This window comes from Anarrhichthys ocellatus, unplaced genomic scaffold (genome assembly GCF_004355925.1).
Source record: "Anarrhichthys ocellatus isolate YVR2014 unplaced genomic scaffold, GSC_Weel_1.0 scaffold72, whole genome shotgun sequence".
In the NCBI taxonomy this organism is placed as follows: Eukaryota; Metazoa; Chordata; class Actinopteri; order Perciformes; family Anarhichadidae; genus Anarrhichthys; species Anarrhichthys ocellatus.
The window spans coordinates 9,868-31,889 of record NW_022280102.1 but is presented as its reverse complement, the minus strand read 5'-3'; the positions used below and the strand labels follow the sequence as shown (position 1 = coordinate 31,889).

Genomic DNA, 22,022 nt, shown 5'->3' with positions numbered 1-22,022 from the left:
AAAAAAAAAAAAAAAAAAAAAAAAAAAAAAAAAAAAAAAAAAAAGACTTCAGGTCACAAGGTCACCCTTCAGATTCAGGTGCATGGCGCGGTCCACTGCAACAGTCACAGGGAACGAGTCATCCGTGCTCATTTCTGTGTGCTGCACCGATGTGATGTCTGGAGTTGTTCTGGAGGATTTATTCTTGTGTCTGCTTTGTGATGTTTTGGGTGTAGTGGGCGAGGGGGCTCGATCTGCTGCTTCCACCTTTTCTGATAAGAGCTCCTCCTGGCTGTCTGAGTCCACTTGGGGGTCAACTCGAGCAGGGACTGTCCCCACTTCCACAGGGACAGAACCTGCCGTCAGTGTGATGTGCACCCTGAGAGCAGCCCCTTGTAGATCTGCTGCTGAGCGTCTGAACAGTGGATACACTCCTGTAAAGAAATACAGCGATAATGTTACTACAGCAATGACAAACAGTTAAATTATAACACGAGTAGTAATTTCTTACCACTGAGAGTAAGCTTCTGCGTGGCTGTCTTTGCCAGAGAGGACAGGTCGACAAACGCTGAACCCACCAGTCGGTCTGTGTCTCGGGGCCTTTGGGTTTTGTCTTTTGTGAAGGCAACCCACACCTGAACCTCCAGCTTTTCCTCTCGAAGATACCACATCAAGGGCTGAGTGCTCCTCAGCTCCACAGTTCTCCTTTCCTGGAAAGCCACCGTGGCCTGGCCTGCCTCCTCAACAGAGGGGTGTTTCATCTGGGAGCAGAAGGCCTCCTGGTCGTAGAACTTGTACCTGAAGTAGCAGTAGGTGGAGCGCTCCAGCTCACTGAGGCCCGGCAGAAGCAAGCAGTGGACAGGTATCCACGCTCTGGGCATCGAGAAAGTCAAAGACATTTCTCTTACGCCGTCTTCCCAAGCTTCTTCATCAACTTGTGTTTCATTATGTTCTATTTCCCAGCTCAAACCCCGAGCAGCTTTAATGACTCTTTCCCTGTCTGAGTGGTGGGCGAAGTTGGCGGAGATCTCGAGGCCCCCGGCCAAGATGTGCTGGTGCAGAGAAGAGCTTGTTTCCTGAGGTATATACACTCCAAACCAGCCAGAAATACCTTTATATGTGGAAAAAGAAACAAAAATTTTCAAGTTTCTGTCAGAAAAACTATTGGACCCAGCATTCACCGAGAGTGCAGCATACCTGTTCTTTTATGGATGAGATCAGCGAGAGGTATTTTCACTGTGCCCAACACCACATCCTTAGGTTTACAAGTGTGCACCGCTGCAACAAATATCACAAAACAAATTAGTAACTTACAGATATTATTGACGAACATTTACAAAATCACTGCTTCAAATCACTTACAATCTATAGAATGTGGTAAATAAAACAAAATGAGCTTTATACACCTTTGCGACTGTCTCTGTTCCAGACAGTGAAGACAGCAGAGGCTTCCTCCAGCTGCTCAGCCAAGCTGCAGGTTTCTCCGCTGCTCCTCACAGACAGCAGATCACAGGTCAGCTCCATGTGGTGGTCGAACTCCGGGCAAAAGGTCCTGGCGGCTACGCGGGTGCACCTCCTTTCACTCTCAGGCAGGAAGGAGAGCTCGACTGTGATGTAAGAGTTCACTCCCACACCAGCAAAGTAGCTGAATCTTTCATCTTGTTCTGATAAAACCCTGAAACAAAAAGGCAGAAGCACAACATTTGCAAATACTTTCTGTGTGATGCCGTGAGGATTTGAAATCTCTGCTGCTGAAACATTTGCTCTCAGACCAACGGTTTTATGTTTGATAGCATTGCTAAGGGGAATTTCCATTCCATAAAAACAAATAAAGCTCCCGATAGGACGGTGGTAGGGATGTACCTTGCTGCGGCCTGCAGACCTGATGCTCGGTGCACTTGAACCACGAGTGTCACAACACGAGAGGCTGCTCCTTTACCAGTCTGACGTTCAGGTCTGACTGGTCGGTGCTTGTACCGAACGCACACATCTAGTAAGCCTGAGAAACACAACAGATCAGCCACAACTTATAGAATACTAGACGTGTCAATGCATTCTATCATGGCCATCACTCTGAGTGTCTGTGTACCTGAGGGCTGAGGCTGATGTCCTGTGGGACTGTCTGTCCTGGGAATCAGGGGCAGGGAGAACAGCTGAGCCTCATTAGGATGCCGTCTCTGCATGGTGACCATGGCACACAGCTTGGACAATGGAAGCATTCCTTTGGCCACAAGCTGATCTCGAACATTTGGATAATAATATCTACAGACACACACAATCCTTCATATGAAAGCAGTAAGTATGAAGTCATATTAAGATATGAAATTCCAATAACAACCACAAACCTGCACCAGACTTCAAACTGGACACCCCCTCCACTGCTTAGGCCTTGACTAGAAAGAGAGCTGAGCAGCAGCCTCTGAACAGGAACTCCTTCAGGAGCCAGAAGCACATGAGTCTCAGTGTGTCCAAACACCGGGTCAGGGACACAGAGAGTTGTGGTGGTACGAAACAGCTTCAGGTTCACGCCTGTTGGAGACGAGATACAGGTCAGACTGACGCAGAGGGAGGAAAAACGTCTTGGGAAATTCTTTATGGTGAAGGTTTTATACAAAATGTCCTTACTACTCTCTATGAGGCTTTGGTCCAATTTTGCAGCAGGGTCCCCCTCCTGACAGGGGAAACTGTACTGGACGTAGCAGTCAGCCTCACCCCAAACTGTGGACTGCAGAGGTGTCAGCCCATCAACCTTCTCCACTCTAATCACAAACAGATGCTCTCTCATAGTTTCCTCTTGTGCTGCTATCACCTGAGGGGGAAACACAATAGAAACAAAGACACTTAGTTGACAGATTTCTGAGCTGACGAAGCTGCACAGACATATACAGTTTACAGTAATGTAAGAATTCAATGAGTCTGAGCCTTTTCAGACGATACTAGTATGAGATTTCAGTGCTTAACATTTTCATGACTTCAGTATGATCTCAAATAATCCACATGAATCAAACATAAAAAGGCTAACATGCTTCACACATACTCAATTATTTTTTAAATATCTAAATAGAAGCAGTGTTTACTGACTAACTTGTTTGTAATATGTATACTAGTGCAGTTTTTTTTTGTTGTTTTAATAAGATAAATTCTCAAAGAACTTCAGGGTTTCCACTGTTTTCTAGAGATCATCTTCCAGGAATTTACCAGGACATCTTCGGTGATGAAAAGTGCTTTACACTGTATATTCCTCTCTGTGGAAGTCTGATTTAACATGCAGTCTTTGGCTGTAACTTATCTATGAAATCATCTCTTCAGTGCTTAGAAATTATGAAAAAGTGATGATAGATTAATATAATAGTAAATTGCATGCGACGTGACTTGGGGGTGTGTTCACAGTCTATTAAAAGAACTCTCATCCGTTGACTACCATTTCAATGTTAATATGATCCTGAGCATAATTTTGCCCTTTCACGTGGCAATGCTTTCCATGTTGGGGAGCTGTGATAGATAGACTGGTAGTTTGTTCTCAGGAAATCAGGTAAAAAATAAAAAATAGATCACAACAACACAACATTCTCCAGGACATTTGAATCCTAAACTTTTTATGAACCTTTGGACGTTAATGCTGATCTGCAATCATCTGTTTGACAAGAACACATACACAAAATGCTTTGAGCATTCTCTCACAGAAATGAGCACAGACCTTTTTTTGTGAATGAGGCTGGTGATCAAGCAGATGAACTGGTCTCATGACATGAGACAAGCGGTCGTAATCTTCATCCCTTGCGCGCTGGAGGGCAACTATTTGCTCTGATCGGCCCATAGCCAAAACAACCCTGAGGTGTCCTTTACAACTACCTGAGAACACATCAATGACTGGCATGTAGCAGTCCACCCCTAAAACAGGGTACTGTGCCTGGAGAAGAAGGTGGGTGATCTTTGGATCCCTGGAGGGAAGAAAAACAGAGAGGAGGGTTACTCGTCTCACGCACAGCCTCACTGTGGCAGGCATGTTGGAGTCCACATTTAGAATGTGTTTGTAGTGTAATTTGTGGTGGAACATTCCTGGAGTTTCATTTTGAGAATTCAATAAATTGAATGCATTGAGGATAAAAGACAATATATGCTATTTGGAGGAGGACCATAGCGCCTCCCGGAGGGCAGGTTACGTAAAAGATCCCCAATTACCAAAAAGTTGCAAATAAGTTTTCTGTTGATTACTACTCATTTACTGTAAAAGTTGCCAACAACACTGGAAATATTGAGTGACCTTTCTGTGTCAATTCAAACCTAATCACAAAGTTTAAACAACTTGCCTGAATGACATGTAGAACTGGTGGAGCGGTACTTTAACGATGCCGAGGAGTCGATCCTGCCCTGAACTTCCCGTCTTCTGCCAGACCTCGATTACCATCACATTATTATTCATCCGCTCCAGCAGCTTAGTTCTTAAGGCCACAGGCGTCACCTGAGACAAGGGATGAAGACCAAAATATATCATATGGGTCACAGGGATTCTGCATTTACAAGGTAGGAGAATTCTGCTTCCTTTGAAGCCTAATAAAAGAATGTAAAGATGGTTACAAGCTTCGATCTCCTGGGCTAACCTGAACAAAGTTGAAACAGGGATTTGCCTGACCCCAGCTGATGACAGATCTCGCCGTCTCATCACACCAGAGTTTACAATTCAAGTACACGTTCGGAGCCTGCATGGGCCCACAGTTGAAGTTCTTTCCATCTGGCACCATGAGTAACGTATGCAGCAGCACCTCAGAGTCCTCCTCCACCTGCTGCAGTGATATACGAGGAGATGTGTGGCGTCCGGGGTGGGGAGAGGGTTCTTTCGAGGGTTTCTGAGGAGTCCAAACATTCAGCCTGGGATCTTCAAAGGAGTGAGCTGGTAACTTCTCCCGATCAACGTCAACATGTTGAGACCTGGAGCTGGTCCCTCTCTGCGGACCGGGTGCAGTTTGTGAAGGTGATGCGTCTCTCTGAGCCTCCTTGCTTCTACTTTTTTCAGAAGAGAAATCTTTGTTGGCTCTAACAAGTTCTAGTGAAACCTGAGAAGAACAATAGTATTACTTTTATGAAAGTCACTTGGATAACAAATATCAGGCTTGTAAACATGAACTCAAGTAGATTACCTTGAGAGGTCCAATCTCCTGTGTTTCCCCGTTTCCTTGCACACTCTGCACAGGTAAGACGAGAGATTGACTCAGCTGCTTGCTCTGCAGCAGACAGCGCAGCGGGTGAACTGCCTCACCGATGGGAACCGGCTAAAAACAAGAGGAGCCAAGGTGACTTTATTCTTTAAAGGTATTTTATTTGTTTTACACGGAAGCTCTAGTTCATAAGAGAGTCACATTTAGAAGCTGTGCTATATAACATTATAATTTATTATCCAAGAAAAACTCACAAAAGAACAACACATTTAAGGACTTACTTTCTTTTGGTCGCTCTTTCGTGAGTAAACCTTGAAGATCAGATCAGTTTCCCACCATTTGTTCACTGTTGCTGTACTGAAGTGGACAGGAAACACAGAGTGCTGATGGAACTTCACCGCTAAAACACAAAGAAGAGTGAGTCAGAGTCAGTCCCAAACCCGTACCAGTGTTTCTCACTCAGATAGGTTTCAATAAGGCAGATTATAAAAGTTCATACTTCCTGCTGCGATTTTACTGGCAACAGCTCGGGTCACCTCTCCATCTCCACTGTTTCTACGATCATGTCGACCGGAAGTGGAGGCCATTGGGAACACGTACTCAATAAAATATGTGCTAATGAAAAAGAGAGGAGATATCACAGCTTTTTTTTTTTTTTACTAATAACTGAAATGTTATTTCAAAATAAGATGAAAATATTGTTAAATGTTTTCACCCACCACTTCTTGCTGGTTAACGGTCGGGGAGGTTTCCCTTTGCTTGAGGTCTTTCTAGGTGTGGTGGTTGTACTGCCGGTAGGTACGGTCAGGGAGTCGATGGTCACTCTCGCCAGTCTGATCAAACTCAGCAAAGTCACCTGCTCGGCACTAACACCAGGAGGAATACCACCAGCATCTGCAGACCGCTGAGGCTCTGGGTTTGAACTGGACACAGTCAAAATAAGACAAATAAGTGTTTTAAATGTACAAAAGGTGGTACGTTTACATCTAGTCTATTCTTGTACTGTATGTTTTTTTCTGTGCTTTACGTCTGATCTATATCCTGGTACCTTGTGTGAAACTGGTTTAGTATTGAGGAAGAATGCAGCAGTTCGTCCACTAAAAGTGCTTATTTTTGCCACTGACAGGATAAGATTGTTATTATAAATGTCTTACAACATTAAGACGATTTTCTTGGCTTTTTCTTTCCGTTACTGTGTCATGTAACCAGACGACAACGGTGAAAATGTGAGTGAGAGTTGGAGAGAGGAGTGCTACGGGACACTGGTGCTGTCGGAGTTTGTTGTGTTGGAGTACAGAAAGCTAAGCTTTGTATTATTTAAAATAATTTCTATGGTGGTTGCAAGGCAAGATTTAAAACGAGGTAAAGAAAAATGTTGTATTTCTCTGTATGGTCTGTACACGTATAACAACAATCCCAGCCTGTCAGTTGCAAAATAAAGCACTTTTAGTGGACGTAAATTGACGGTGAGTGATTACGTTGCAACCAGTTTAGCAGCTGCCTTCTGCAATGATCTCCCTCAATACTGGTCCAATTTCAAAAACTCTTGTCCCCATTAGTCACTTAGACACAAAAACAGAAAAAAATAGGGTTGCCCTTAAACAGCATGTAAAGGGCCTTACCCTCCAGTAATCCTGTGTGCAGACTGCGTCAGCTGGGTTTTACTCGAGGACACTGTTCCTTGGCCCTCCGCCTCAGTGTCCTTTGGTCTGATATCTGACATCTAAAAGACAACAGAACAATAAAAAGATTAAGAATACCGACGGTGCTATTACACATAAAACATGCTTTTCCCCTGACAATCATCAGGAAATAGTCTACTTACTGGAGTTTTGTAGAACAAATTTTCCAGTAAGCTCTGATCATATTGTGGATCGCTGAGCTCACTGTCCCCACACACACTGCTATGGTCAGACAGAGATCCAGGGAAGGAGTCATCTCCATCCCAGAGAGGCAGAGGAGATGTGTTTAAGCTAAACAAAAAAAAAAGAAAAAGAAAGAAAAAGTACAGATGTTGGAAAGAAAAAAACTGCTTACATTACATCTCTGGAAGCAGATGTAAACTTAAGTACCTGCCGAGGAGCAGGTCCACAGCTCTGTTGTCCATGTCAACAGGACAGTCTAAGCTGCAGTCTGAGATTACAGCAACATCATCAGAGTGCTTGAGAGTTGAATCAGCATGAAGAATATTCTGAAGAAACACCCCAGCGGGAGAAGGGAAGGGCCTGCAGACAAAGGAATTATTATAGAATGTGCATTGTAAGATGATGGAAAACGTTGTTGTTGTTGTTGTTTCTTTTACAAACTTGGAAGGTGGCAGGATGTTATCCTTTGGGAGAGGTAGTGGGGTGTCTTTCAGAGCCGGGGCAGAATCCATGTCATATTTCAAAGCTGATACCACCATAGCATTTCTGAGCTTGTTCCCACGCTCTAGAATAACTGAGATGAGAGAAAACATTGGGTATTTGTGAGGAGACAGTCAATTTTGTGTGTTTATTGTTACTGTATGTACATCTGATGAGTAGTCAAGCTGCAACCAACCTGACAGGATATCAGTGGTTGCTTGGCCACAAGGCTCCTGACTTGAAGGATTCACAGCAGTTTGACTGTTCTGAGATCTGTTTGTTGTCGGCATCTGGTTCTCCAGTGACTCTTCTTTGTCTTTCTGGGCATTTTGGAAATATAAGTGGTCTTTCCCTCTGAAAATATTAAAGCGAGATATACAGTAAGATTATTATGCTCAGATTTAAACTTACTACCAGTAGGCTCTTAATACAACGCACAGGCAGTTGAGTATGAATGGTATCAACACAACAGCAACAACTTCAAACCTTGGAGTGTTCCCACTGCTGCTCACAGCTGATTCTTTCCCACTGCCAGCTGAGAGCAATCTGGGCCGTGAAGGCACAGGCAGTGTGGTGATTGGCGGTTTTTCGATGCTGATATCTGTGACGGGACCTGAGCTGCTGCTGTCATAGGCTTCTGTGAGAGGCTCCAAATTAATGGAAACCTGAGGAGGTGAAAACAAAAAAGCTAAGATGTGGTTTTAACACTGCAGGTGCAAAATTATAACACCTTGAACCTCACAAAGGGGTGCTCAATAAAATCAATCGTTTGTTTGCCATTGGATACAAGTATGTTAACAGGCTTAAGAGGTTTTAAAAAGCATTATGCATCCAATGTTTTAGGTTCCCCTGCCTTTCAAAGTTACTTGTGATGCTCTTTTGGTCACAGTCACAAAAAAAGTCACAGCCACAGAACAGCAACCCTGCAGCTGGTAGAGATTAATTGTCTTGCCTAACGCACGTCTCCCTATCCACTACTCTTATAGTATATCAAACATGCACAAATGCGGTTGGCAGGTCAATGTGAATTCAGGTTTCCACTCACCTGTAACTCTCCCAGCTTCTCAGATGTCGGAGATACAAGGGTGTAAAATCCACTGATGGGGTGTGACAGAGAGAGACGAGAGATGCCCGCAACCTCAGCCCGTGCGATCGGCAAATGATCCGGTTTGGTCAGAACTTCCAGCACCAGCGAGCTCATATCTGTTCATCAAAGACAGGTTAGTGGCTGATTTTAAACATTTGAAATGTAAACATATCAAAGCCTTCTTAGTTACCCGTCAGATATGAGGTGAACTGCTTTGGCCCACAGCGGATAGGGAAGCGGGATGTGGTCTTGATGGTCTTCTGTGACGGATGTGATCCATCTCTCGGAAAGAAGTGCGTCCCGTTTGAAGACTCTCCCCACCAGCGCAGCCTGACGAATGTTGCAGATGGAGGCTTGTGAGCGGTCCATAAAACCCGGCTTATTGTCACCCGCAGGAAGCATCGCAGCTGGCCCTCGACAAGAGGAGGAAGGCTGGTGGCGGGGGACACATCACTGGGGACTGCAAAGAGTTATTTTTATTATAATTAAGTCAAGATACAAACACTGTAAATACTAACATCAGAGATAACCATAAAATAGGACAAGTAAGAGTGGCATTTGCTGCAGGTCTTAGCCCGATGTTGGCTTTCTGTTTTAAGGTATATGTCAGAGAAAACACAGTTCAATGGCTTTAGGATCAACTTGACACTTGTACATGTGATTTTGCAAACGTGCAGACACTGCTTACAATAAATATCCATGATTAATCCCTCTGGGCTACTGTACCTACCCCTGAAGCAATATTTGACTTTAAAATCAGTTATCATAACAGGTATAATACCACTGACAATAATGCATGAACTTAGCAGTGTTTGACACTCTCTGAAAGCGTCCTGACACTTTTCCACATCATTTTACCTCAGTGTTGGAAATGCCCTAAATATAGGGCATTTATTATATTTAAGCTCTAAACACACGAAGTATAGAATAGTTCAAATAATTAATTCAATCTAGAGTTAACCAGCAAAGTCTCATATCTAGCCACAGGGCAGCTGTACTTATCAACAACAAATACTGAGACGTTTTAAACGACACAGCAGGAAATACCAATATCGGATTAAAAGACACATTTATACTAAGCAACAGACAAACGTTATAGTTCAGGCATGTCCAAAGTCCGGCCCGCGGGCCAATCACGGCCCGAGGTCAGATTTTATATGGCCCGCACCTTCTGTCTTAAAATGCATTATTTATGGCCCGCCAGCACAGTCGAAACGGAATGAATAAATCATACAAATTCAACATGCAATTCCTCTTTTTACCTCATGGTGGCAGCACCACTCTGTAACTGTCTGGCTGTTTGAAATTGGCTCTGACCCTTGACCTGTCATGTTACGGCAAGTAAAAAAAGGAAAGTCGATAATGAGGGCCGCGGCTTCCAGGTTTGGTGGAGATCGCAATATTTTTTTCACCGAAAACCGAAACAACTGTGTCTGCCTAATTAGTCATGAGACTGTTGCCTAGTTTAAGGAATATAATGTAAAGAGACACTACGAGACCAAACATGCTAATGCTACAACAAGCTATCAGAGCGACCGAGCTAGAAAAGTGAAGCAACTCCAAGATAACTTGGCCACACAGCAGCGGTCCTTTTCACATGAAAACATCATCACAGTAAGCTACCAAGTGGCCATGCTAACCGCTAAACATGACAAACCTTTGACGGAAGGTGAGTTTATCAAAGACTGTGTTATGAAAATAGCAGAAAACATAATTGCCCCGAGAAGAAGACAGAGTTTGCTAATGTTTGCCTGGCTCGTAACACTGAAGAGCTATCATCACATACTAAGAGACAACTTGATGTTTTTCGTTAGCCTGTTTCATGTGGACAACTTTTCATTACCCTCACTAAGTCATATTTAAGATTGTCTTGAGGTGAGAATATTGATCGTTTTCTATGTAATTAGCTTTTAGATGGCTTGTTCTTTGTGTTATGACTTTCAAGATGTGAAAGAAAGGCAGAATAGTTGTTGAGATGTGTTCACACATGAATGCTTACATTTGGTTACATTGCTATTTGCTGTCATTGAAAACAAAATGATTAAATAACAATGTATGTATAGGCTACTTGTATTGTTTAAAATAATGTCAGCAGGGACTGTTGGCCCTTGGGCATTTTCACATTATCAAATCTGGCCCTCTTTGAAAAACGTTTGGACACCCCTGTGGTAAAGTAACAATGTCAGGAAGTAAAGTGACTTTTTTATCAACCTGACAAAATTACGTTCTTGTGGGAAGAAAAGAAAAGAAAAGGCAACAATGTAACTTCTTTACATTCTAATAGAATGTAAAGAAGTTGCATTGTATCAGAATGTAACTTCTTTACATTCTATTAGAATGTAAAGAAGTTACATTGTATCAGAATGTAACTTATTTACATTCTATTAGAATGTAAAGAAGCTACAGTGTATAGAATGATTCTATTGAAGTTATTCCTTTTATAAATGTTTTAGACGAGTCACTAATCACTTTAAAATAGTGATTATAGCTGATTTAACTTACAGACATGACTCTTTATACAATGATATAAATTCATCCCCGTTTTATCTACAAGGCTACTTGTATTGTTTAAAATAATGTCAGCAGGGACTGTTGGCCCTTGGGCATTTTCACATTATCAAATCTGGCCCTCTTTGAAAAAAGTTTGTTAAACAGCTGATGTTAACGACAATATTTTCATCTAAAGAGGGAACATAATGTAATACTTCGCTTTCAGTATCCTTTGGCATACCTACAAACTGCGTTACAAGTTAATAAATAAATGCTTAACGTTCCTAACGTTAACAACATTGACAACACATGCAGAAACAACACAAACCAAAAGAGAACGTGAGCTCAACTTAACATAACATAACATTAGCTAGTATGCTAACATCCCAGGCTACTAACGTCAGACTGACAGCTGACGCCAACAGCTACTAACCTAGCTATACTGCTAGCAGGTAGCTAAGCTAACAACAGTTTACCTTTTATCTTTTTGCTGCTTCCAGCTTTGACGGACCTCTGTCTTCTGCTCTTCATCCCGCTGCTCAGTAAATAAAGATGGTGGATGACAGCCTGGCCAAAGCACTTGGTGAACCGTTAGCAGGCATGATTTGTATCACACTCGAGGTTACTAATAATCCGTTTAACAGAGCTGCTTGTTTGAACTGCCCACATCACACAAAAACACCAACACGCACACGTGCGTCAGCGCGCAAAACTGTTTCTGAGCAACAAAGTCCGAATGTGCCGCGCCTCTGCTGCCGCTTCATTTCACAGTTGCATTCTGGGAAATGTAGTTTATGATGCTGTGGTTAAAAAAGTAACGTTTCTGCAGAAAGTTTCTACATATTTTCGTGGGACAACAGTCTTGTATTTAGGCATGTTTGGTTCAGATCTAATTTATGAAATTTGCCTGTATAGTATTGCACCTATTCACTCAAATAATAATTTATAGAACCAGATTTTTTTAATCATAATATATTGTTCGATATTATAAGGTTTATTACATTTGTTAAGTAAAACTAAGTAATTATAAATAAAACTTAACTTAATAACTTTACTTTATTTTTTCCATTCATTGCATGTGTTTCACTTTTTAATAGTGAAACATATGCTCTTGTTTAATTACTGTCATTGATTTTTACCCCAAATTGCATTAGACGATTATTTTTTTTATTCAATGGATTTATATGGCACATTTGCTGGCAAGGGGAATACAAAGGCAATCAAATAAAACAATACATCAAAAGTAATTCAACATGACTGCAATGCCATTAATGCATCCAAAATATATCGAAAAAGGTCAATATTGTGGTTTCACACATTGTGACCCACATTGAGAGAAAAATCACCAATTAACCTTAACTGCATGTTTTTAGACTGTGGGACCAAAAGATAATAATACATAATACACAATACATAATCCAGTCAACATTTTACAAAAAAAAAAAACACATTATAAATTATTGTGAAACTTTACAATAAAAGTAGCACAAACATTTGAATAGAGTGAAAAACATTTCAAGTTTTCACTAACACCATGCAGCCTTCTTTTACATCACCAGCAGAGGGGAGCAGCACTGATCTTTCCATCCTTGTACAAAGCTGCTCACTAACAGCACTTTGTAGTGATTTTCTGTCTTAATCGAACCTGAGATTAAAAGAGGCTTACAGTATTTCTGCTTCACTTTATTTAACTGTTGCTGCGCAGCTTCCCTGCAAGTCAGCGTTGTATTCAATTCTATGTTTCCATCAGTTGTGCACAATAACTAACTATGTAACATATTATCAACTACATCTCAAATTGTTGCATGTCCCAGTGTGTTATAAAGTCTGCCTTTAAATATGTAGAATTACTTGCCACCGTGTCGATGTAGGCATATGGTGTAGTCATGTACGCTTTAGGATGTTTGGACTATGCTCTTGCATAGCAACAAGTCCCTCTAGAGCCACATTTGTTGTGGTGATCATGGTAACAGTGAGGGCCGCTGCAGGAGTTAAGGATGAGTGCAGAATAAAGCCCTTTGAAGTCTAGGAAAAGTCAGGCTTCAGGTTGTAAGTTGGACCTGTGAAACATTACTTTAAACCTTTCTGCTTTCCTGGACTTACTGGTTTATTATGTTTCTGATTTAATTGTATGAAAGAAAAAAAACATCTTAAATGAACCTTTGCTGCTTCAAGTCAAACTGAAATAAATACAGTATATCTATCATTTGCATAGGACACTTCTCTATATTCACAATATGCGTTTCCATAAATATAGCTGAAGTGGTTGTTAACCCCTTGTTGACAATATTGAGACCATTTTTAAAATGAAATACACTTGTGGTCTCATCTACTTAGTGTTTTGAGGCTAAATGTAGCTGTGACTGTTTAAATGGCATGAATACTTGTAATGAAACTAATTACAGCTTCAGAAAAGCAGCGTCTTGCTATCCATCAATAATTAAGTTCTGCTGTTTAGTGTGCACACAGGAATGAGCAATATGCATCCAGTGTGCTTATATTTGCTTTGTGTCAGTGTGTACTTGGAGAGTGTGTCTGTTTGTATACACTGTTGGGAACTGGAAGGAAAATGTGTATCACTGTGAGCAGGCAGAGGTATTACTCCTCTGTCACTCCCTTTCACTCTCACAGATCATCTTCATTTAATTCTTAGAGGTCACACATAGCCCTCTTAGTGCCCAAGCAGATACAGTAAATTGTAATAGTGTATGTTCCACTTCACTCAGTTTAAGATGGGTTATGACCTACTTAGGCACAGCTATCTGAGATATCCAAGTGGCATGCACACAGCTTTGGTTATGCGAGTTCAGACAAGAAGTCTGGAGCAGACGTGTTCCATGTCACTTGGCATGCAGAGCATGATTAATGACCCCCAGCCTCTGAAGCTCAATAAGAGGCTGACAGACCCGGTTCATCTGTTCCATTATACAGGCAGTTTTTGAAAGAGTCTCCCACAGACAGCAACGACCACATCGTTCAGTCAGCTGGGAATTAGCTGGCAGACTCACAATGACTGGTTCCTTTGACTCATAGCACCAGTCTGAGCTGCAGCCCTGAGCTCTGACATGACCCATTACGGAAGAACTTCAACCAAAATCTCTGTCGCTGACACATATTACCTTTAAAGTCCTAAAATGTTTTGCCACTCTGTAAAACAATGTCTCATGCTGTGTATCTGCCTATTCCAGCACATCATGGAAGCATTATCACTTTTAAATGGACTTGAATATAAAAAAATCTCAAAAAAAACTGTTTATACACTAATTTCACTATAATTCAGGCACATTTGGTATCTTTGTAAACTTCTGCATAAATAAATAAAGTTCTGCCGTTTGCACAGACTACAGCTGTGTTGATTTGTAACGACAGACCCTGGAGTGGGCCCAATGTTGGAGAAGGGCTGCAGATGTCAGTTGTTAAGCAAGCAGGAGAGGCAAACAGCCTCGCAAACACAGTTAACTGAAACCAGCACTGTGTGCAGAAGCCTCTCTCCATCTGCCGGAACTCGCCAGTAAGAGCAAGAGAGCGTTTGGCCTCTGGGGGCTGATTGCCAACTGCCACGGCTTTCTTCTACCCCGCCCCTCAGTCTTGTGCTATCCGTGTCCACTGCAGCACTGTGCGCTCCAGGATCCCTGGGGCCCAGGGCTCCAATAACAGATGCAGGCTGTCCCACGACGGCTTTCACTTCCCCTGACTGTGTGTGCTCACTTTCTGGCTACCTCCTCCCCTCCGCCTGCAATTGTGCCTCTCAACTGTAGAGGCTTACTCTTGTACTCCAAGGGGCCCAGCTATCACTCCAGCCCTCTCACTCTTCAGGATCCAGGCTGCAGCGATGTTGGAACTCTTGGCCATGCTCATGGATCCATTTGTTTGCCACTGGAACATACGGAAAGATGTGAAATATGTTTGTTAATAAATGAAAGTTTTCTTGCCTTTGCATCTTTTTTGAGTTTGAGCCTTAGCATTAATTTCTGATTATGTATATGGTTGCTAAAAAACAACACAACCATTAAATGCTTCTTCTGCTGCTTTGTGATGATTAATATCCTTCTGTCAGTTTAACTGGGGGCCTAAAACACATTTCAGGAGTTCCATGATCTGGGCCAACCAACAGCAGATATTCAGCATGCAAAATGAGCGCTCAATGACTGAGCTTAACTTTGTAACGTCTGTAATGGGAAATTATGTTATAGTATAGATCGTAATTACGATCTATACTATAACATAACCTAACTTATATAGAAGTTAGGTTATGTTATAGTATCATGTGAAATGTTAGAGAATGTACAACACAGGCAGACACAGAACAGCAGTTTCAGTAGATGATTTAATTAAGTTTTGTATCCAGGTGTCTTGTTATCTTTTCCCACAAGGGTGAGAAGTGAAGAGACACTGTTTCTTTGTTGGTAAGACAGAGACACAGAGACAAGACCTTGACTCCAGAAACTAACGTCCGCAGGAACAGGCAGCCTGTGTCTGAAATATCATATTCCCTTTTGACGCATTATCTGAAGTTGTAAAGGCGTGAACATTTGTATGCATAAATGATGTTGAATATTGCATTTCGTCGAAGAAGGTTTCACGCAGTCTACTGAATACGTAGTTGCTGTGCTTTCTTCCCTCTTGCAACAGAATAAACGGAAAATTCTGATGACTTCATTATTGATTTGAGAACATAAACTCTCTCCTCCCGATTAACCTAGAAATTTTCCACCACATGTCTCTAACTGTATAATGCAGCCAGATGTTGCCTGGCTGTTGCACATTAGCTCATGTACGACCAGAAATCTGAACACTGGAAACAGACCATGAAAATTATGCAAAAAAGACTTAAAAGGACACTGATAAATTGCTCTGCCTTGCTATTTTACATATTCTCCCTTTGACAGCATCACCACATCATACTGGATCTACTGACTCTTACCCCATTTGTCCCCAATGAGCACAGGGCAGCCAGCATGCAGTGTGTCTGCATCTCCTTGACCGTTTCTATGGAGATTCCACCAGAAAATGGCTGCTTTCTGTGAAATCCAAAACAATATAAAGCACTTTTAATAAGTTTGAAAAGTTGCAACTCACAATTATTTTCATTATCAATCAATCTGACAATTAATTACTTGGTCAATTGATTCATCTTTTGGTCACAAAATGCCTTTCACAATTGATTTGATTGACCAAAAGATATTCAATTTACTCTAATATATGACACCGAAATAATCTCAATAAAATGGAAGGCGAGAGGTTAAACCCCAGGAGTGCCCTGGTAAAAAAATCCCACTGCAGCTCATTTATCAACCGAAAAACAGCTTCAACCTCCATTGAGGCTCAACTATTCAATAGCAGTGTTGAGGTGAAGAGAATCTCCTGGCTGTTGTTGCCACGATCTGACCTTTTAGCATTTTCACAGCTGCACCAGAGAATGTGAGTGAGGCGTGGAGTGAGATGAAAATAATGCTCAAGGCAAAAAAAATAAAAAATCACATGAAGACAAGAGACACTGCTTTGAGCTCATCTAGCTATTTGCAGAGTGTTTACCTCCACGACAGGAACGCTGAAGTTGGCGTAGATGAAGGCTGTGGACCCACCTGCCTCGACCGAGCTGAGCTGTGGAAAAGGACATTCCTTCAGAGTTGTGTCTTGTGTTTATGTGCTCTTTTTATGAAAAGCCACTCTGTCTGCTGCAGTTTTTAAAACCTTGCAAAACACCATTCTTTTTTTTTTAATCACTGTCCAATTTTACTCAAATGTTCACGTAATGACAAAAACAATACTAATAATATATGAATACAGATTAGTTACAAAATGAATATGGTTTAAATGAATGGAAGAAAAATACAAGTGAGGGCAAAAATGTAGAAGTAGGTGAGAGACATAAATTGGAGTTTGTTTTTTTGCATGACAGAACCTTTATAAAAGTAATTTAAGCACTGAGGTCACATCCAGGCTGAGGCAGGTTGCTCCAAAGTCTTGCAGCATTCATGGCAAAAGCCTGTGTTTTTTAATTTATGGGTTGGAGCAGTAGGAACAGGAACCTGGCCAAGAACCTCTGGCTGCTATCTGGGTCACACAGGGTCATAGGATAGTAAGAGTAAGACTTGACTCACATATATCATAAAGGTTGCCACTCGATTCCCAGTTTTCAGCTTGAACACGGGACTCGAAGGCGACTGGAATAAATACAAAAAATTGATGTATCGTGATTAATGCAAGCACAGAAATCATGCGAAAGCTATAGCAATATAATAAAGTGTCTGAACTTGTTAAACAAGTCTATCAATCAACTTACTGTAGCATGGTCAAAGTGAGGCTCATAATGGCCACCAATCCCATAATTAACCACCTGGAGGTGCTCGCCAAATGGATGCTTCACATTCAAACCTGTGAGCATGGAAATCTTGTGGTCCAGCTTCCCAACAGTGGAGTGTGCGGAGTCCTTTAGCCACGCACTAGAAATAAGATATTTATAAATAACAACTTGAAAGCATGAAGGCACATATCTACCAAGTAACTCTTTTGTACCTCTTGCTGATGCGATACTCTGCTGTTGCTTGATTCTCTCCAGCTGCCACCACAGATCGTTTCAACTTGTCATCAAAGACAGAAAAAAAAAATTTTTGAGCGTGTGATTGTTAACAGCATCCACATTTTGTTTTCCGGCTAAAGGCCCTGACGAAATGTGAGTAAGAGCATGAAAACATGTTCCAATGTCGTGTCCAAAGTAACAACTGAGAGCAGGTTCGAGAACATCAAGAATGTGGATCCAAAAAGCTGCGATGATAGACTTCCATTATTCTTCTAATTTTGCATGCCCAATGTTAGCGGGTGGAGTTATGGTGTTCAGATGACCTTTTTCTTCCCCTGCAGCTATCAGTTTTAAGTTTCATCTTATCTTCACCTTGTCAAAGTGCACCACAAAGTCTCAGTCTGGAAGGGAGCTGGAATGTCTCCCCTTCTTAAAATAAAGCCTCAGTGATTTATTGGGACTGCAGAATCGTCCTACTGCATTCTGCTTGTTTCATACATATTTTTCCAATTTGTAATGGGGTACGTAAGCTGGTACAATGCAGAAAACTACTAACAGAATATTCTTGATTAATGTTGCAGATCAAACTCCTGATGACTTCTAGGCACCTTATTGCCATGAGAGACATTACATCATTCAGCTTCAAAGGGCCTACGCAAGAGGGAAGATGGTAAAAACAACTGAAAAACAATTATTATTTCACATATCAATTCATCATCAAGAATGCTTAACCCCAAACAACAGACCTGTGGTATGGGCTCCGGGATCCAGCATGAACAAAGTGTAAACCATGTTCATTAAGGAAGGCTGCTCAGTGCACCAAACTAATACCGTACCCTTGGCCTGTTTTCAATAAACCCACAGGCTGACATAATGATGACATAAGTACAGGGGTTTCCATCTGAGCAAAGCCTGGAAAACTCATTGAACAATGCCAAAACCTCACAGACACTATAGGGCACCAATTGAGTTAGCCCACCAAATATTCCCAACTGAGTCAGCTCTGTGGATCATTCACTGAAGCTCTCCATAAAATGAGCAGAAGAGTGATGGTTGCTTTCATATAGATACTGAGGCTCCATGATAGTGGACTGAATATTTACCAGCAGAGCCCAGCAGGGTTATTTGGACAGTCTGAGGCGGTCAGCCAAGTTTTTACAGTAATGTATCCCTCATTCCTTTCGGCCGTGCGAAAATGTTTGGAAGCAGACCAAGTGTTCCTCCGTACGGTCTTTCCAGCAGGAAAAGGTTGGCTTAGACCACAGCAACCAACCAGACCCACAGTAGAGCAGTTTATCAAGTAATATATGCATGTTTACAAAAGATATTTTTGTTGTAGGTACCCTTACTATTAATCCAATTACAAATAATTTCCATCAACCGAGCGGAAACCACATGGGCAAAACATATCTTGAACAAACTCATGAACAAGGACACATTTAAAACAAGATCCCTGGTGGTTATAGGTAGTTGTGTGAAAACAGTTAAAAAATAAGACCTGATTCTTAAATTTGAGACTAAGGTACAAGGCGTTCGAATTGCAACAACAAAATGTTGAATTTATTTATCTATTTGTTTACTTCAACAATCTTTAACAGACTCTCTTGAACTCTTGCTGTTGTCAAGAAAAAGTGCTTTGTAGCTTCACTTTTTTGAGTCCCGTGAGAGAAAACTCAACAAAATACAGGATTACAAAACCATTTGACGACCCAATTGGATTACCTAAAATAATGCAGTGTTGTGTATAAAAGCATTGCTTAGTTGCTAAAAAGCTGACATATTGAAGACATATGTTTTTAGTTGTTTTTAACCCGCAAATGATGAAGAAAATGCACTCACTCCTGGATGAGAGGTCCTCTTGATGTCCTCAGCCTCTGTGTCTGTGATGAAGTTGTGGTACAGGACCACATACGGCTGCAGGCTCAGCACTTCACGTCTTACAGGCAGAAGTAGCAGCTGAGGATTCCCGTTGGTGAAGTAGTCGCAGAATAGTCTGGGGTTTTCAAACTGCATTGGCTGCTAAAGAGAAACAGGCATCTGAGGTCCATTAACATGCTCAAAACAAAATGTTTTTATTTTTTCGCAAAAAATTACTCTTGTTCTCTCGCCACACAAGCTTAAAACTGCAAAAATAAAAAAATAAATAGAATAGTCCTTCTGTGGCCAAGGACATCCCCATTACAAACTTGCATCTTAATAAACTCTTGGATTGGTTTAAAAAATGTTGGCAAATCTGTGACAAACTACTTGGAGCTGTTTAAAGGCGGCCGTGGCTCATTGGGTAGAGAGGGTCCCTGAGCAAGACACTAAACTCCTAACTGCTCCCCGGCCGCTTCTCAGCAGCCCACTGCTCCCAATGAGCTAGGGATGGGTTAAATGCAGAAGTTACATTCCTTTAGCCATGTTAGCAGTGTGGCTCTATGAATAGCAGTGTCGGTCGTTTTTAACACGTTGGTTCAGACTGAAACAGCTCAACAACTTTTGGATAGATTGCTGATGAGTTTTTCCCAAAGACATTCATGGTCCCCAGAAGATGAGGCTTACTGACTATGATGAAATATCTTGACAACTTGGAAAAATCACCATCATCAAGTCATAGTTTTGATATGTTTAATACTTTTATGACCATATACCTCCAAAACTAGTGACATTTGTACTTTGGTGATAGTAAGCTAATAATAGCATGCTAACACACCAAACTAAGATGGTCACCAACATAATAAAGTTATACCTGCTAAACATAAAAATGTTAGCATTGTTATTGACAGCAAGGGGATTTTAGCATTTAGCTCAAAGCAACGCTGTGCCTAAGAACCACCATCATGGCTATAGTTTCAATCCTAAAGTCATTTTTTGTTTCTCTGGTTTGTGGTCTTTAATTCTGGTCAATAATTTAAAAAATCATCATTCATCATAAAACCACTATGTTTTAAAAAATGTTCAGTATAGCCAGCTGTGAGTTATGTGCTGCTGGATGTGTAATGTTAAGAATACTCTGGTTGTTGTATTAACCTATCTCTTAACCCTTCTATATATTTTCCCTAATACACAATTTGTGTTCACAATGATAACTGTGATGAATACCTGAGAGCCTTTGGTCTGGCAGAGCCTCTCGTATGTGTCCCTGGTCCTTAAATGATCGGAGTCGGGTCTCCTCAGCCCATCTATCCCGATTGGTATGGGCGGACGTGAAAGCAGAAGCTTTTCGTATTTCTCAACATTCTGCGAAACCCTTCCATTCATTGGATCTGAGAAGAAACATGTGTAAATGTGATACTTTATAGAGCATATTGCTTACAGTACAGGCTTCATTCAGTCGGCAAGTTCACAGACATAAAGAGGGGATTTATGCCCCACAGACATGACTTAAGGAAAGGGACAAGTCAATTAAAGGTAATTACCACGATGCAGTAACTCCTGAGATAAACTGAGAGCGTAGGAGATGTTTCCTGTCTGAAACAATGATAGGAATTTAGAGCAGTGCTATCCATCAATCATCTTACAGATGTGCATTTCCCATGTGTCCTTCTACCTACTTTAAAATGAGAGAAGGCCAGGTGATCCAGAGCATCCTCTAAAGTCCCTGCATTCTCAGGGCTCCACTCGCCTCCTGGTCCCCTGAAGAGACGCACCGACTCCTCCAACCACTGCACTGAGTGGTAGTAGTCTTCCTGCTCGTAGGCCACCTGCGTGAAATCACAACTGGGTTACTTTTAATTACTACGATGTGGTGATTCCAAAGGCAACAAAGAGTCATCATGTTAGGCTGTTTTCAGGCACTGCACTGGAGGACCAAATGTCAGCCGGCTGTGGTCCATGTGCACGCATGGCTGCTAGATTTGGCTAGGTTTTAGGGTCACATAGTTAGCAGCAGTTAGCCAGTCTAGCTAGGCCGGTGGCAGCAGCCACAATCAGACCAGTTGCATTTCTATCTCGTCATTTAGCTGGCATAATGTAACCTTGGCATGCTGGATTTAGGGCGACTTTGGGCCAAATCATTTGGTTACTACCTCTTCTACAAAAAAAATGGCATTTTCCACTGATGGCAGGTTGGAGGAATACAGACATGTGACATGAAATACAGCAGATAATCACCACAGACCTTATGAGACTATACAACTTAAACTACATTTGATGAATTCAACCTTTTTATTTTGGACCTTATTTTAGAGATTGTTTCTGATGTGCTTGAGTTTGGTGTTGTTTTGTTGTGCGTCTTATTTTTTCCTTGTACTCAGGTCTCTCTTGCAAAAGAGATCTCGATCTTAATGAGATTACCTGATTAAATTAAGGTTGTAATTAGAGCACCATTGCTTGACTTCTTGAATACAGGATGTGATGTAACAACCACTGCAATCATTTGCTATTTTCTCCCTATTTTTGACTCTAATTTGTGGGTCTCATGTGGGACTGCAACTCCAGATCATTTTTATTATTGATTA

At 41.5% G+C, this 22,022-nt stretch overlaps 2 protein-coding genes across 3 annotated transcripts in view; both read right to left on the bottom strand.

The window, feature by feature from the left end:
* c2cd3 (C2 domain containing 3 centriole elongation regulator) overlaps positions 1 to 11,800 on the bottom strand; it is a 19,420-nt gene extending 7,620 nt beyond the window's left edge. For both annotated transcript variants that reach the window (XM_031873531.1, XM_031873530.1), the window contains exons 1-24: positions 11,534 to 11,800; positions 8,758 to 9,027; positions 8,526 to 8,683; positions 7,967 to 8,145; positions 7,677 to 7,834; positions 7,442 to 7,574; positions 7,208 to 7,360; positions 6,961 to 7,108; positions 6,758 to 6,858; positions 5,855 to 6,058; positions 5,635 to 5,750; positions 5,417 to 5,535; positions 5,118 to 5,249; positions 4,581 to 5,033; positions 4,290 to 4,441; positions 3,677 to 3,920; positions 2,605 to 2,788; positions 2,325 to 2,508; positions 2,069 to 2,241; positions 1,843 to 1,978; positions 1,386 to 1,654; positions 1,177 to 1,257; positions 491 to 1,090; positions 66 to 413 (exon numbers count right to left, since the gene is read on the bottom strand). In XM_031873531.1, coding sequence (XP_031729391.1) covers positions 66 to 413; positions 491 to 1,090; positions 1,177 to 1,257; positions 1,386 to 1,654; positions 1,843 to 1,978; positions 2,069 to 2,241; positions 2,325 to 2,508; positions 2,605 to 2,788; positions 3,677 to 3,920; positions 4,290 to 4,441; positions 4,581 to 5,033; positions 5,118 to 5,249; positions 5,417 to 5,535; positions 5,635 to 5,750; positions 5,855 to 6,058; positions 6,758 to 6,858; positions 6,961 to 7,108; positions 7,208 to 7,360; positions 7,442 to 7,574; positions 7,677 to 7,834; positions 7,967 to 8,145; positions 8,526 to 8,683; positions 8,758 to 9,027; positions 11,534 to 11,588 — 4,750 coding nt within the window. In that variant the 5' untranslated portion in view covers positions 11,589 to 11,800. The remainder of the gene's footprint in view (positions 1 to 65; positions 414 to 490; positions 1,091 to 1,176; positions 1,258 to 1,385; positions 1,655 to 1,842; positions 1,979 to 2,068; positions 2,242 to 2,324; positions 2,509 to 2,604; positions 2,789 to 3,676; positions 3,921 to 4,289; positions 4,442 to 4,580; positions 5,034 to 5,117; positions 5,250 to 5,416; positions 5,536 to 5,634; positions 5,751 to 5,854; positions 6,059 to 6,757; positions 6,859 to 6,960; positions 7,109 to 7,207; positions 7,361 to 7,441; positions 7,575 to 7,676; positions 7,835 to 7,966; positions 8,146 to 8,525; positions 8,684 to 8,757; positions 9,028 to 11,533) is intronic.
* Positions 11,801 to 12,250: 450 nt separating this feature from the next.
* p4ha3 (prolyl 4-hydroxylase, alpha polypeptide III) lies at positions 12,251 to 21,398 on the bottom strand. The gene is made up of 11 exons (XM_031873506.1): positions 21,366 to 21,398; positions 21,117 to 21,266; positions 20,982 to 21,033; positions 20,665 to 20,828; positions 19,420 to 19,599; positions 17,577 to 17,641; positions 17,344 to 17,503; positions 17,162 to 17,224; positions 16,593 to 16,661; positions 15,982 to 16,078; positions 12,251 to 14,933 (listed from the first exon to the last, which is right to left on the bottom strand). Exons 1-11 carry the CDS (start codon positions 21,396 to 21,398, stop codon positions 14,863 to 14,865), a joined length of 1,104 nt encoding a protein of 367 aa, XP_031729366.1. The 3' UTR covers positions 12,251 to 14,862.
* Between the last annotated feature and the right edge of the window lie 624 nt (positions 21,399 to 22,022).

Coding starts and splice junctions, on each gene's coding strand:
- p4ha3 (XM_031873506.1), bottom strand. CDS start 21,398: ATGGACCACAGCCGGCTGACATTTGGTCCTCCA. Junction 21,034..21,116: donor TGGCCTTCTCTCATTTTAAA/GTAGGTAGAAGG, acceptor TCATTGTTTCAG/ACAGGAAACATCTCCTACGC. Junction 14,934..15,981: donor GCTCATTGGGGACAAATGGG/GTAAGAGTCAGT, acceptor CGTATGTTCCAG/TGGCAAACAAATGGATCCAT.